Source organism: Phocoena phocoena, chromosome 11 (genome assembly GCF_963924675.1).
Source record: "Phocoena phocoena chromosome 11, mPhoPho1.1, whole genome shotgun sequence".
Taxonomy (NCBI): Eukaryota; Metazoa; Chordata; class Mammalia; order Artiodactyla; family Phocoenidae; genus Phocoena; species Phocoena phocoena.
In genome coordinates this window covers 50326553-50343057 of record NC_089229.1, presented here as the reverse complement: position 1 = coordinate 50343057, position 16505 = coordinate 50326553, and the positions used below count along the sequence as shown (strand labels likewise).

The 16505-nt window shown below is 43.3% G+C and overlaps 1 protein-coding gene across 3 annotated transcripts in view; it reads right to left on the bottom strand.

Moving 5' to 3' along the window:
- Nucleotides 1-607: 607 nt before the first annotated feature.
- GRIP1 (glutamate receptor interacting protein 1) overlaps nt 608-16505 on the bottom strand; it is a 438413-nt gene continuing 422515 nt past the window's right edge. For all 3 annotated transcript variants that reach the window (XM_065888290.1, XM_065888291.1, XM_065888292.1), the window contains 2 exons: nt 3265-3411; nt 608-835 (listed from right to left, as the gene is read on the bottom strand). In XM_065888290.1, coding sequence (XP_065744362.1) covers nt 608-835; nt 3265-3411 — 375 coding nt within the window. The remainder of the gene's footprint in view (nt 836-3264; nt 3412-16505) is intronic.

The following is a 16505-nucleotide window of genomic DNA, read 5'->3' as shown; positions in this document are numbered from 1 at the left end:
AAATCATTCCTATACTTGGGCAAAACATTTACCACCACCTATTATGGTTGTCTACGTGCATCATTGCTGAAACGTTGTAAGATGATTTTATACCTGTACCCCTCCCATAGCAGCAGTCCCAGCAGTTCACCAAACTAGCTCTCCTAGTACAGCCAGCTTTATGAAAAGCCTTGTTGGTTAAATTCTCGCATGAATGACTTTGTAGTAAGAAACTGATTTCAAAGTGAATTAAGGAAATTATCATAGAGAACATTTTCAAACAGATATTTCTCTTTTTAAAAAGGAATAGGAAGATGGACCTGTAAAAAATTTCCTCTGATGTTAATTGTAGAGAGGGGTGGCCTACTTGTTTTTCTTTTTCGCTACCCTTGGTCTTGGCAGGGGATTGCCTGTCATATACCACAGTGATCACCAACAAAGAAACCTCTTCACTTGAAAGGGGAAGTGAACATGAGCCATGAGATTTAAAAGACCCCTGTGCTTGCAGTTAATGCCACGTGATTATCTGTGCTTCAAATGTCACAGAAATCTTAAAGGGATTATTTTTTTTTTTTTTTTTTAGCACCATGTAGATATTGTCTTTTGTCCTGCTTTGTAAAAAGCATCGCTATAATGTATTAGTGGGTTCTCGTATCTCCAAATTACCACCGTGGCTCGACTGCTGGAAAAAAGCACTGTTCTGTTCACTCCATTCTCCTCCTGGTAGAGTCTGTTCTATGGACTTCTGTGAAGCCAGGGGGTTTCTACTAATAACCAGGTCCAGCTTATTACCAGATTCTGCTATGAGGGGCACAACAAGGCAGCAGTCAAAGTCTCTCGTTCGGACATGATTAACCTGAAAGGTCAAGAAGCGCCATTTTGAATTATCGTTATAGACATAAGATGATTCCCAAAACCCAGAGTAACATTTCAGACATAACAGGTTGATTGATTAAAGTCTTGAAAGTGCTTAAATGAGCACTCTGTACAGAGCGGTCTATCCTGGCCCTGACCACACTATAACATGGGTATTGGCTTACTTTACTCTCTGCTACTAAATTGTAAGGCCCTTGAGAGCAGGGAACAGGGACACATCCCAATGTCTCCATGCTGAGCAGATCGCCTTATTCATGGCAGGTGCTCCAAGTGCCAAATATTATCCCTAATTTACAGATGAGGAAAGTAAGGCACATAGTGGTTAAGAGATTTGCCTGAGATCAGAACTTGGCAAGTGGTCCAGCTAGGATGCTGGTGAGTGGTCCAGCGAGGATGTAATCTCAGGCAGTCTGGATGATTCCAAAGCTCGTGCTCTTGACCATGATACTGAACTACCTCTCTCGGTCATAAGCCCACCCCCTCCTCAGCTTACACATGCGTTCATCTTCTTTCATGTTTCCTTATTTTTTTTTAACATCTTTATTGGAGTATAATTGCTTTACATCGTTGTGTTAGTTTCTGCTGTGTAACAAAGTGAATCAGCTATACGTATACTTATATCCCCGTATCCCCTCCCTCTTGTGTCTCCCTCCCACCCTCCCTATCCCTCCCCTCTAGGTGGTAACAAAGCACCGAGCTGATCTCCCTGTGCTATGCGGCTGCTTCCCACTAGCTATCTATTTTACATTTGGTAGTGTATATATGTCCATGCCACTCTCACTTCATCCCAGCTTACCCTTCCCCTTCCCTGTGTCCTTAAATCCATTCTCTACGTCTGCATCTTATTCCTGTCTGCCCCTAGGTTCTTCAGAACCATTTGTTTTTTAGATTCCATATATATGTTAGCATACAGTATTTGTTTTTCTATTTCTTCACTCTGTATGAGATTATGTTTCCTTATTCTTTTCCCCCTAAAAGTTTAAAGAATCATACATGCTGCTTCCATTCCTTGACTTTTCACTCTCTCCCCAATCTTCTCGGTCTGGGACCCGACCCTTATATATTATATAAATGACCCAATTGTCCAACACAGGAATGGTGTCTTGAGTTCTCATCCCTTTTGGCCTTTACCTACTCATCCTTAAAACTCCTTCCTGGGCTCTTATGACACCACCTTGTTTTGACCTTTTTACCATTTTAACTGCTCACTTTCAGTCCTTTCCTGCCTTTACTTCTTCCTGTCCTTTAAATTTTTTCTTAGAATTCTGTCTTTAGTTCTCTTCTCTTCCTTACTAGAAATCCACCATAGGCAACTTTATCCAAGCCCATGCCTTCAGTATCCCAGATCTTTACTTTTGGCTGTAACATCTGTCCTGAGCAACAAATGCAAGCTGCCGGCTGCCTCACAGACTGCTCTGCCAGGATGCACTGAAGGCATTAAAGACTCAGGTCTGGTACACGTGTCTTACCCTTACCTACCTGGTCGTCTTTCCTGTGATCCTCCCCTTCACCCTACACCAATCCACCTATGATATAATTGTAGTCTTTCTAAATTATAAAATATGTCATTATTCTGCTTAGAAAATTAATATACCTCCAGAATAAAGTCCAAGAGCTTTATCTTGGCTTTCAAGGCCCTTCACAATGTGAGTCCAGTCTACTTTTATAGCCTCATCTTCCATAAAAGTAAGTATAGCTCTAATTTATAGATTAGGAAGACAGGTCAAATAACTTGTCCATAGTTATTTATTCAGCAAATACTAGAGTATCTATGGAAAATAAACGTGTTCCTTACTCTTAGGACAAGAGTAATTGCTATATTGCCATGGTAAAAAGATCACCAGAATTGGTTTTAAAACTATCTAATCAATCAATGACAACTTGCTCAGTGAACACGTGTCTGAAAGCCAGCCAATCAGTGCAGCCTCATGCTTTGAAAGGCAACTGTTTAGGGACAGACTCAATCCACTTGAACATACTTTCAAGACTGATGGCAACCCTCTCCTCTTACTGCAAAATGCTCTTTCTAAAAACTGTACGTAAGATTAGGAATTTGCTTTGCTCAGTGAAACTATACCTGACCACCATCGTACTCCTAGTACTTAATAGTAAACAAGGTTCAGCTTTTGGGTTTTAGACATTGTGTGAGATACTGATATCGATCACTGTATAATGGGAAATGGGAGAATAAGGTACTAGCCCTGTTCTCAAGAAGTTTAGAATCTGCTGGGGAATATATACAGGGAAACAGGCCGTTTCAGTAACCGGTAAATTCTACTAAAGGAAAAAGTGCCTATCCTCTATAGGAGGGGCCTCTAATCTCGTCTTGAGGCAAAGGAGGATGGGTGGACACTGATCAAATACAAGTTCCCAATTAATTTCTAAATAAAATTCCATCTGAGGTCTTACCTGTAAGAGCCTATCATAGGGCTTTAGGCCACCAAGATCTCCTGGCCCAGCTGGGCGAATATTTTTGACATATACTCCTTTCTCCAGCAAGCCATCTGCTACACTGAACCCAAAGTCCTCCATGTCAGAGCCCTTGTACAAGGTCACCTGGAAAATGAGAAAATGTGAAGGGGGTATTTAGGTAGGTTGAGGACTTTTGCTTGTGAAATTTCTTGATGAACCATCTTTTCAAACTAATTTCAATATAATAGATTTGTAATAGATTAGGCAGCTCCCCCCAATCTTGAAGCTTTTTCCATTCTCTAGGAACAGCCTTGGAATTTGCCAAGTCCCACCCAGACCTGGAAAAGGAGGAGAAATGCTGGAGAGTTCTGGTCTCTTTTTGTTTTTTTACTTGCAGTCATCAGGTGTATATAGGTGAGAAGTTCCCAAGGGCAGGTTCACTTCTCCTGGAGCAACCCCTAGGTGTTGGGAGAAGCTGGGGTTAGCCCTTTGCAGCTGGATATCAGGATTAGGCCAAAGGCCTTTCCTTCCTGTTCACTGTGCCTGGTGCTGTGTTCGGTGCTCAGCATATCCTCTGCCTTTGAGCAAGAGCCAGGAAGTCCACCATTGTATTTTCTCTAGTATCCCAGTCAGTGTTTCAGTACTGTGGGCAAGAAATGTCTTAAAAGGGAGAGCAGCCAAGACGGCAGAGTAGAAAGGTCCTGAGCTCACCTCCTCTTACGAGCAAATCACACCTACCTGCAGAACAACGATAGATGAAAAAGACTGGAACCTACCAGGAAACATGTTCTACAATGAAAGGCAAAGAGGGAACCACAAGATGGAACCACCAGTAGACTCGTGATGTAATCAAATCCCATACGTCCTGGGTGGGCGATCCACAAACTGGAGAATAATTATACTGCAGAGGTTCTCCTCCAGGAGTGAGAGTTCTGAGCCCCACAGTCAGGCTCCCCAGCCCAGGGCTCCTGCACCAGGGAAATGAGCCCCCATAGCATTGGCTTTGAAGGCCAGTGGAGCTTAAATGCAGGAGCCCCATGGGACTGGGGTAAACAGAGACTTCACTCTTAAAGGTCACACACAAAATCTCATGCACACCAGGACCCAGGGCAAAAGAAGCAATTTGATAGGAGCCTGGGCCAGACCTGCCTGTTGGTCTTGGAAAGTCTCCTGGAAAGGTGGGAGGTGGCTGTGGCTCACCCTGGGGACACAGACACTGGTGGCAGACATATTGGGGAACATTCAGCCACATGAACACTACTGGTGGCTGACACATTGGATCATTAGCACCAAGACCTGGCTCCACCCTACAGCCTGCAGGCTCCAGTGCTGCGAAGCCTCAGGCCAAACAACTAACTGGGCAGGGACACAGCCCCACCCATCAGCGGACAGGCTGCCTAACCACTTCCTGAGCCCACAGCCACCTCTGGACTCATGCCAAGACAGGGCCCTGCCCGCCAGAGGGCCAAGACCCAGCTCCACCCACCAGTGGGTAGGCTTGAGCTCTTCTCTCCAGGAAGCCTGCACTAGCCTCGTGATCAGCCTCACCAACCAGGCGACAGACACCAGAAGCTACAGTCCCACAATGCAGGCTGGACGCTACCCCAGGGCCAGCTGAGGCCCGGCCCGCCCCACTAGCAGGCCAATGCAAACTTCTGGACACCAGAGACCCCATACCCAGCTCTATTAGGAAACCACCACCCCCACCAACCAATGATCTGAAACGAGTTCTGGGATCCCTGGGCCATGCAAACAGACTCCAGGAACCATCTCTGCCTGCCAGTAGTCCAGCACTAACCCCAGGATCCGGCTTCACTTGCCAGTGGGTGGGCAACAGCCCCAGAGTCTTTGGGACCCTGTCCCTGCCCACCAGTAAGCCAGCACTACCCCTGAGGCCTACTAGGGTTGCACAACCTTGTCACCTTGCCTGGTGACAAGGCCCCACTAAACAGTACCAGCAGCATCTGCACAAGGCAGGGTCTAGCAAGCAGCCAAGCCCACCAGACTGCCCACACACTCGGCCTACCACAAAGAAGGACCCATGCAGCCCTCTTAGGGGGAACCCCTAGAGCATATAGCTTGGGTGATGAAAGGGGAGTACACTGCTGGGATGCATAGGATACCTCCTACAAAGGGCCACTTCTCCAAGGTTGAGAAATGTAATTAACCTCCCACAGACATAAAAACACAAACAGTAACTCAGACAAAATAAGGTGGCAGAGGACTATGTTCCAGACCAAGGAACAAGATAAAACTCCAGAAGAACTAAATGAAATGGAGATAGGCGATCTACTCGAGAAAGAGTTCAGAGTAATAGTCATAAAGATGATCAAAGAACTCAGGAGAAGAATAGATGCACAGAGTGAGAAGTTAAAAGTTTTAAACAAAGAATTAGAAAATATAAAGAATGACCAGAGGTTAAGTATACAATAACTAAAATGAAAAACTCACTAGAAGGAATAATAGACTAAATGATTCAGAAGAACAGATCAGTGAGCTGTAAGACAAGAGTAGCAGAAATCAGTGCTGCTGAATAGAAAAAAAGATAAAGAATGAAAAGTGGGGACAGTTTAAGACACCTCTGGGACAATATCAAGCATATTAATATTTGCATTATAGGGGGTCCCAGAAGGAGAAGAGAGAAAGGGCCCAAGAAAATATTTGAAGAGATAATAGCTGAAAATGTCTCTAACCTGGCAAAGGAAACAGGTACCCAAGTCTACGAAGCACAGAGTCCCATACAGGATTAATCCAAAGAGGAACAATACCAAGATACACTGTAATCAAAATGACAAAAAGAGAATACTCAAAGCAGCAAGGGAAAAGCAACAAATAACATACAAGGGAACTCCCATAGCCTATCAGCTGATTTTTCAGCAGAAACTGAAGGACAGAAGGGAGTGGCACAATATATTCAAAGTGACGAAAGGGAAAAAACCTACAACCAAGAATACTTTACGCATAAAGGCTCTCATTTAGATTTGATAGAGAAATAAAAAGCTTTACAGACAAGCAAAAGCTAAAACAATTCAGCACCACCAAACCAGCTTTAAAACAAATGTTAAAGCAACTTCTCTAGGCAGAAAAAATAAAGGGTCACAACTAGAAACAAAATTACAGGAGGAAAAAGCTCACCAGTGAAGGCAAACATACAGCAAAGGTAGGAAATCATCCACACACAAAGTCAGTAGAGAGGTTAAAAGACAAAAGTAGTACTGTCACCTGTATGCACAATAAGCAGGTAAGGGATACATAAAACAATTTGATGTAAAATACAATATCAAAAACAGAAATCATGAGGGGAGGAGAATACAAATGCAGGGTATTTAAAATGCTTTTGAAATTAAGAGATCAGCAACATCAAACAATCAGGTATGTATACAGACTGTTATATAGAAACATGGTAACCACAAACCAAAAATCTATAATAGATATACACACAAAAAAGAAAAAGAAACCCAAAATAACACTAACAATAGTCATCAAATCATAAGAGAAAAGGAGGAGGGAAGACCTATGAAAACAAATCCGAAACAATTAACAAAATGGCAATAAGAACATACATAGTGATAATTAACTTAAATGTAAATGGACTAAATGCTCCAACCAGAAGAAGCAGACTGCCTGAAATGGATACAAAAAAACTAGACCTGTATATATGCTGCCTACAAGAGACTCACTTTAGATCTAAAGACACATACAGACCGGAAGTGAGAGGATGGTAAAAGGCATTCCATGCAAACAAAAAATCAGAAGCAAGCTGGAGTAGCATACTTAGATAAAATAAACTTTAAAGACTGTTACAAGAGACAAAGAAGGACACTACATAATGATCAAGGAATAAATCCAAGAATAAGATATAACAATTGTAAATATATATGCATGCAACACAGGAGCACCTCAATATATAAGGGAAATATTAACAGACATAAAAGGAGAAATTGACAGTAACAATAATAGTAGGAGACTTTAACACCCCACTTTCATCAATGGACAGATCATCCAGACAGAAAATCAATAAGGAAACACAGGCCTTAAATAACACATTAGACCACATGGACTTAATTGATATATATACAGCATTCCATCCGAAAGCGCAAAATACACATTCTTTTCGAGTGTGCGTGGAATATTCTCCAGGATAGATCACATGCTAGGCCACAAAACGAGTCTCCATAAATTTAAGAAAGCTGAAATCACATCAAGCATCTTTTCCAACCGCAATGCCATGAGACTAGAAATCACCTACAAGAAAAAAGAATTGCAAAAACTGCAAACACATGGAGGCTAAACAATATGCTACTAAACCAATGGATCACTGAAAGAGGAAATCAAAAAATACCTAGAGACAAATGAAAATGAAAACATGATGACCCAAAACCTATGGGATACAGCAAAAGCTTATAGTGATACAAGCTCAGGAAACAAGAAAAATCTCAAATAAACAACCTAACCTTACACCTAAAGCAATTACAAAAAGAAGAACAAACAAAACCTGTAGTAGAAGGAAAGAAAGCATAAAGAGCAGAACAGAAATAAATGAAAAAGACTAAAAAAAATAGAAAAGATCAATGAAACTAAAAGCTGGTTCTTTGAAAAAATAAACAAAATTGATAAGCCTTTTGCCAGACTCATCAAGAAAGAAAGGGAGGGACTTCCCTGGTGGCACAGTGGTTAAGACTCCACGCTCCCAACACAGGGTGTCTGGGTTTGATCCCTGGTCTGGGAACTAGAGCCCACATACATGCCACAACTAAGAGTTTGCATGCCACAACCAAGAAGCAGGTGAGCCGCAACTAAGGAACCCACTTGCTGCAACTAAGAAGCCAGTGAGCCACACCTAAGGAGCCCTTGAGCTGCAACTAAGGAACCCACCTGCAGTAACTAGGGAGCCCACTTGCTGCAACTAGGGAGCCTGCGTGCTGCAACTAAGACCCAACACAAGCAAATAAATATAAAATAAAAAAATAAATATTAAAAAAATACACAGCACCAAAAATAAAGAAAGGGAGAAGGCTCAAATCAAAACAAGAATGAAAAAGAAGTTACAACTGACACCAAAGAAATACAAAGGATATTAAGAGATTACAATGAGAAACTATACAGCAATAAAATGGACAACCTAGGAGCAATGGACAAATTCTTAGAAAGGTACAATCTCCCAAAACTGAACCAGGAAGAAACAGCAAATATGAACAGAACAATTACCAGTACTGAAATTGAATCAGTAATTTAAAAACTCCCAAAACAAACAAAAGTCCAAGACCAGATGGTTTCATTGGTGAATTCTACCAAACATTTAGAGAATAGTTAACACTTATCCTTCTGAAACTATTCCAAAAAACTGCAGAGGAAGGAACACTTCAAACACATTCCATGAGGCCACCATCACCCTGATATCAAAAGATATCACAAAAAAACAAACTACAGACCAATATCACTGATGAACATAGATACAAAGATCCTCAACAAAATACTAGCAAACCAATTCCAAATAGTAGCAATGCCTTGGATCATACACCATTGTCAAGTGGAATTTATCCCAGGGGTGCAAGGATTTTTCAATATCTGCAAATCAATGTTAAAAAGTTGAAGAATAAAAAGCATATGATCATCTCAATAGGTACAGAAAACACTTTTGATAAAGTTCAACACCCATTTATGATAAAAACACTCCAGAAATTGGGCATAGAGGGAACCTACCTCAACATAATGAAGGCCATATGACAAACCCATAGCTAACATCATATTCAATGGTGAAAAGCTGAAAGCATTCCCTCTAAGATTAGGAACAAGACAAGGATGCCCACTCTCACCACTTTTATTCAACATAGTTTTGGAAGCGCTAGCCACATCAATCAGAGAATAAAAACAAAGGAGTCCAAATTAGAAAGGAAAAAGTAGAACTGTCACTGTTTGCAAATGACATGATAATATAGAGAGAAAATCCTAAAGATGCCAGTAGAAAACTACTAGAGCTCATCAATGAATTTGGTAAAGTTGCAGGATTCAAAATTAGCATACAGAAATCTGCTGTATTTCTATACACTAACAATGAACTATCAGAAAGATATTAAGGAAAAAATCCCATTTACTACTTCACCAAAAAGAATTAAATACGTAGGAATAAACCTACCTAAGGAGGCAAAAGACCTGTACTCTGAAAACTATGAGACACTCATCAAAGAAACTGAAGATGACAGATATACCATGTATATCTGTATATACCATTTTCAAACAGATGAAAAGATATACCATGTTCTTGTATTGGAAGAATCAATATTATTAAAATGATCATACTACACAAGGCAATCTACAGATTCAATGCAATCCCTATCAAATTACCAATAGCATTTTTCACAGAACTAGAACAAAAAATGTTTGAATTTGTATGGAGGGAATTCCCTGGTGGTCCAGTGGTTAGGACTCAGTGCTTTCACTGCTGTAGCCTGGGTTCAATCCCTGATCGGGGAACTAAGGTCCCGCAAGCTGCACAGTGTGGCCAAAAAAAGAAAAAAAAGAAAAGAAAATTTGTATGGAAACACAAAAGACCCCAAATAGCCAAAACAAGCTTGAGAAAGAAGAATGGTATAATGGAATCACTCTGACCCCAGACTATTGTACAAAGCTACCGTATTGAAACAGTATGGTACCAGCACTAAGACAGGCACATAGATCAATGGAACAGAATAGAAAGACCAGAAATAAACCCACACAATTATGGTTAATTACTCTATGATAACAGGGAAGAATATACAATGAGAAAAGACCCTCTCTTCAATAAGTGGTGCTGGGAAAAGAATGAAATTAGAACATTTTCTAACACCATATACAAAAATAAACTCAAAATGGATGAAAGGCCAACATGTAAGACTGGATACTATAAAACTCCTAGAGGAAAACATAGGCAGAACACTCTTTCAGATAAGTCGCAGCAATATTCGTTTGGATGTGTCTCCTAGAGTAATGGAAACCAAAGCAATAATAAACATATAGGACCTAATTAAACCTAAAAGCTTTTGCAAAGCAAGGGAAACCATAAATAAAATGAAAAGACAACCTACGGAATGGGGGAAAATATTTGCAAGTGATGCAACTGACAAGGGATTAATTTCCAAAATATTCAAACAGCTCATAGAGCTTGATATCAAAAAGACAAATAACCCAATCAAAAAACAGGCAGAAAACCTAAATAGACATTTCTCCAAAAACATACAGATGGTCTACAGGAACATGAAAAGATGCTCAATATTGCTAATTATTAGAGAAATGCAAATCAAAGCTACAATGAGGTATCACCTCACACTGGTCAGGATGGCCATCATCAAAAAGTCTACAAATAACAAATGCTGGAGAGGGTGTGCAGAAAAGGGAACACTTCTACACTGTTGGTGGGAATGTAAGTTGCTGCAGCCACTATGGAAAACAATATGGATATTCCTTAGAAAACTAAAAATAGATTTACCATATGCTCCAGCAATCCCACATCTGGGCATATATCCAGACAAACCTATAATTTGAAAAGACACTGGGTTGGCCAAAAAGTCTGGTTAATGAATAGGTTGTTCAATAAAGTTCTTGGTAAAAATGAAAAATGTGTCTTTTATTTATTACTTAAAACCAAAAGAACTTTTTGGCCAACCCAATATGTGCACTCCAATGTTCACAGCAGCACTATTTACAATAGCTAAGACATGGAAACAACCTAAATGTCCATCAACAGATGAATGGATAAAGAAGGTGCGGTATATATACAGTGGAATATTACTCAGCCATTAAAAAGAAGGAAAAATGCCAGTTGCAGCAACATGGATGGACCTAGAGATTATCATACTAAGTGAAGTAAACCAAAGATAAATACCATATGATATCACTTATATGTAGAATCTAAAAAACGGATACAAATGAACTTATTTACAAATAGAAATAGACTCATAGACATAGAAAACAAACTTACAGTTACAAAAGGGAAAGTCGGGGTGTGTGGGATAAATTGGAAATTTGGGATTATCAGATACACACTACTATAATATAAAATAGATCAACAACAAGGATCTACTGTATAGCACAGGGAACTATATTCAATATCTTGTAATAACCTATAATGGAAAAGAATCTGAAAATGAATATACATATATATATATATATATAACTGAATCGCTTTGCTGTACACCTGAAACATTGTAAATGAACTATAGTTCAATTTTTTGAAAAGTCTTAAAAGACCTGAAAGTGCTCCTGTAAGGAACACCCTCCTCTGGGGCCTGCCTTCAGTAGCTCCCTCAGTCCTTGTCCTGGGTCTGGTTTAGCAATTCCAGGCATTCCTGGAAATGCCAGGGTTTGCAAATCCACCATTCTCAGCTGTGGGCCTCAGCTTGTTCCCTCTGCATTAAGGCAGTACCACCAGCTAAAGCTTCGCCCAACCCCCAGTCCTCCTCTGACCACCTGCAAGAGTTAGTCTGAGGTTTACACGTTCATCAAATGTGTACTGAGTCCCTCCATGTGCTAAGCCTGGTTCCGGGTGCTGGGAAACAGCAGTGAATGAGAGAGAAGAGGCTGCCTTCTAGAGGCAAACACATTAATGTGTAATGTTCACTGAAACCCACTGTGCTGGACACGCCAGACAACATACTCAGCACATGACACTCATTTAACATTTAATGTGACCGCTATTTTTAGTAAGGTTTGCTGCATGCCCTCCATAAAAACTGATGCACACATCAAGGAATAATTTGGGCTTAGTTTTTAACTCTAATTATTTTAAAATGTATGTTTTGGGACTTCCCTGGTGGTCCAGTGGCTAAGACTCCGTGTTCCCAAAGCAGGGGGACCGGGTTCGATCCCTGGTCAGGGAACTAGAGCCTACATGCTGCAACTAAGAGTTTGCATGCCGCAACTAAAGATTCCGCACGCTGCAACTAAAGATTCCATGCCGCAACTAAAAGATCCTGCATGCCACAACTAAAAAGATCTCACATGCTGCAATGAAGATACCGCGTGCCGCAACTAAGACCCAGCACAGCCAAATCAATTTTTTGAAAAAATGTATGTCTTATTTATTTTAACACACATAATATCTAAATACATTCTTGTAGAAGAGTCAAAAAATTCAGAGCTATACAGGGCAAAACGTGAATATTAATACTCTTATAGCAGGTTTATACCAAGTTATTTTACTTCAGAGAAATATGGAATATTGAAGGAATACAAAAGTGGTCATTTGTGGATTTTCATCTCACTGGACAGACAGCTAAAATATCAAGCTGGCTGCATCAGTTCTAATCACCAGGCAGCCCTAGTGGTTACTGCCATATTAGAGATTAGGAAATTCAATTTTATAGACGTTAAACAACTCGCCCAAGATCACGAAAGTATTGAATGGTGGGACCGTCTCTGTCTGACTCCAGTCACTTAACCGTTATATTCTATTGCCGCTCAAGTGCCTTATTTCATAGATTCTAAGATGTACTTTTTTTTTTCATACTTTAAATTCTCTGAAATCAGGCTGTGTTTTATAGGCCATGGTAATCTTAGGACCTATGAAATAGGGTATATCAACATCTCACCCCTACCTGCCTCTTTCCAACAATACACTAGAAGGAAAGGGGCCAGAATTTTGTTACATATTTACTTTAAGAGAAAAAAAGCTGTGCCTTGCCAATTACAGGTTGTCCTGATCAGAAGCATCAACATCACTCAGGAGTGTGTTAAAATGCAGAATCTCAGCCCCTGCTCTGAATTGCCATCTGCCAATTTCTGTGCACGATGAAGTTTGCTCTGTGTGGTACTTCACACACCAGAGGGGCTATTACATGTTCTGAAAAGGAAGAGAGGGAACTAACACTTAATGACACTCTTGGCAGGCTCATTCCATCACTGTGCATAGATGAATGTGCGTATGTGTGGGTGCACACGTGTGCACTGGACCCTATGATGTGCTAGGCACTGTTTGAAGGACTGAGTGAAAGAAAGATACAGCAATAAACACAGCACAGCCATCATGAGTATACAGTCCCGTGACCATATCTGACTTAACCCTCCTAACAATCCTGCAAGAGGGGCAAGAATCACAGTTTTAAATGAGGTAGTGTATATGAAGTCTCAAAACCTGAAATGACCTGATATCTGTGGAAGGATCACTTTTGTGGCACTCATTTATACAAGCATAGAGTAGAAAGTCCTACTTTACTATAGAAGAGATGTGTGTGTTTTAGCAAAATCCAGCCCCCTGAATCTGACATGTACCTTGATGATGCATGGGGAGAAGTTAAACTGCATGAATGAGAGCACCCTTTCCCCTCAAAGAAAAACTCATCAGGAGGAGAGGAGATGTCTTTGTTGGTAACCTGGGCTCAGGTAAAAGGCTGAGGAGAGTATGTGGGAGATGCCCTGCCAAGCTCCTCGAGGAGGGCAAAGATCTTTGTTTTTTTCACTGATAATATCCCAAACTCCTCTAATGGTACCTGCCACACAGTAAGGCTTGTAGTTTGTCGAATAAATGAAACGACTGGTTCTGACATACCATGTGGTTGCGCTTGGAAGCTAGTCAGAACTGACCATCACGTGCTGTGTGAATGGAGTGGGATTTAGTTCTGAGGGTCAAGCCATGCCCCGCCTCCCGGCCCCAGGGCGGGCCATGCTGGAAACGAGCAAGGCAAAAAGCTGCAGGGTGGCTGGCGTGGATGGGGCCCGGAAGGACAAAGCTCCATAGTGACACCGTGTGGCCACGAGAGGTGAGAGCACCTCTGACGTTAGAGCCAGGCCTGCCCTGCCTTGAGCTGAGGAAGCCCCATTCTTGCACGGAGAGTAGGGTGGGATGGAGGGTCCTCCAGCTCAAGATTCTGGACTGCTTGCTAATAAGGCTGTGGGACTTGACTGATTAGCTTCAAAGGCAAACCAGGGCTTCCCTGCTGGCACAGTGATTGAGAGTCCGCCTGTCAATGCATGGGACACGGGTTCGTGCCCCGGTCCGGGAGGATCCCGCAGGCCGCGGAGCGGCTGGGCCCGTGTGCCATGGCCAATGAGCCTGTGCTCCGCAACGGGAGAGGCCACAGCAGTGAGAGGCCCGCGTGTAAGGCCAACTGGCCCGAGGCAGGGAAACACAATCAGATTCACAGGTTGCATCAGACCGAAATTCTCCGGACCACCCAGTTCCAGAAACTGACCTGGAGACATTCCGGACCACCCAGTTCCAGGAACTGACCTGGGGACTTTGCACCCGGCCCAGCCTTCCCGCTTTTCCAGGGGCGGGACTAACGGTCCCCCAGGATACCCGAAAAGACCACCAAATAAGGAATACCCTGCGCCCTCCCAGATTCACCACACCCCTTTCCCTTCTTCTCCTATAAAATCTTGCCCAACCCTCGCCCGGGTTCGACTTCTCTGGCCCCTTTCTCTCTGACCAGTGAACTTCGCCCGGGAGCGCTCCCTAATAAAGCTCACTTGAAGCTTTCCTCTGTTTCGCAGTGCCGTTGGTTAAGATCCGACCTTACATTTGGTGCCGAAACCCGGGAGGGGTACCAAGCCCCGCGGGTTACCGCGCGGGCCGCTCCTCCCCTCCCCCAGGAGACAACCAGGGAACCTCTACTCATCCACCCGATCCGGCAGAAAACGGGGTAAGTCCCCCTCCCTTGTTCCCTCCGACCCCCAGAGTCCCTGCCCACCGGACCCCCTGTCCCTAATCGCGGCCGCGTCAGGGATTCCTCCGTCCTCTCTCCGGGCCTCGGGCAACTGTGGAGACTTCCCAATTGCCTGACCGCTCTCCGACCCGCCGGGCCTCGGGTGATTGTGGAGACGTCCCAATCGCCTGACCGCACTCCAACCTGCCGTGAATTGGAGACTGAGACCAGGGACGCCTCTCTCCCTCTCCATTCACTCAGGGACAGACTGGGGGTCATGGGAACCTCACAATCGAAACCAGATCCTAAGACGCCCCTGGGGTGTCTCCTAGCCAATTTTACAGCCCTCGGTTTCTCCCAAGATCTCCATTGCCGACGGCTTATTTTCTATTCCACTGTGGCCTGGCCACAATATCCTCTAGACAATCAATCCAAAATGGCCTCCTGAAGGGACTTCCGATTTTAACATCCTCTGTGATCTAGATAATTACTGCCGCAGGACGGGCAAATGGTCCGAGGTCCCCTATGTTCAGGCCTTCTGGTATTTACGCTCCCGCCCTTCCCTCTGCGTCTATTGTTCCACTTCCCAGATCCTTCTTGCCAAACAGACATCTCCTATATCCAAGGCCCTAATTTCCTTTGACGATGACCCCTCTCTACTAGCCGACCCACCCGAATCTCTTGCCTCTCCCCCCTCCAGAGCTCCTCTCCAACCTCCACCCTACCCTGAAGTGGTCCCTCCTCCCGAACCCGCTCCGGCCCCTCCAACCGTTCCCCCGCCTCCCTCGACGGTTTCTCCTCCCACGCCCCTTGCTTCGCCAATTAGTGCACATACACGCTCTCACGACTCCCAAGATCCACATCTCCTCTGCCCTCTGAGGGAAGTAGCAGGAGCGGAAGGATTAGTTAGAGTTCATGTTCCCTTTTCTCTCCAAGATCTCTCTCAAATAGAAAAGCGATTAGGCTCCTTTTCTGCCGACTCTTCCCGCTACATCAAAGAACTTCGCTCTCTCTCTCAAGCTTACGATCTAACCTGGCACGATATCTTTGTGATCCTATCTTCTACTCTGACCCCTGACGAGAGGGAAAGAACTCAAACTGCTGCCCGAAACCATGCAGATCAGGTTCACCTTACCGACAACTCCATGCCTGTCGAAGCGACTGCCGTACCTGTCACCGATCCAGGCTGGACTTACCAGGATGGCCAAGATGGCCGCCGTAAACGCGACCTCATGATCCAATGCTTCCTGGCTGGCATGCAGGCTGCCGCTCATAAGGTAGTCAATTTTGAAAAACTAAAAGAGATAACCCAAGAACCTAACGAAAATCCAGCTATCTTTCTCAATCGCTTTACAGAGGCCTTAACTCTCTACACCCGGCTGGATCCCGACACCCCGGCAGGGGCAGCGGTCCTAACCACCCATTTTATCACCCAATCAGCCCCGGACATCCGAAAGAAATTAAAACGGGCAGAAGACAGCCCTCAAACCCCTATTCGAGATCTGGTAAAAATGGCCTTTAAAGTCTATAATGGTCGTGAGGATTTGGCAGAATCCAGCCGACAGGCTCGGAGGCACCAGAAGGTGGCCCTCCAAACCCAAGCTCTTGTAGCTGCCCTAA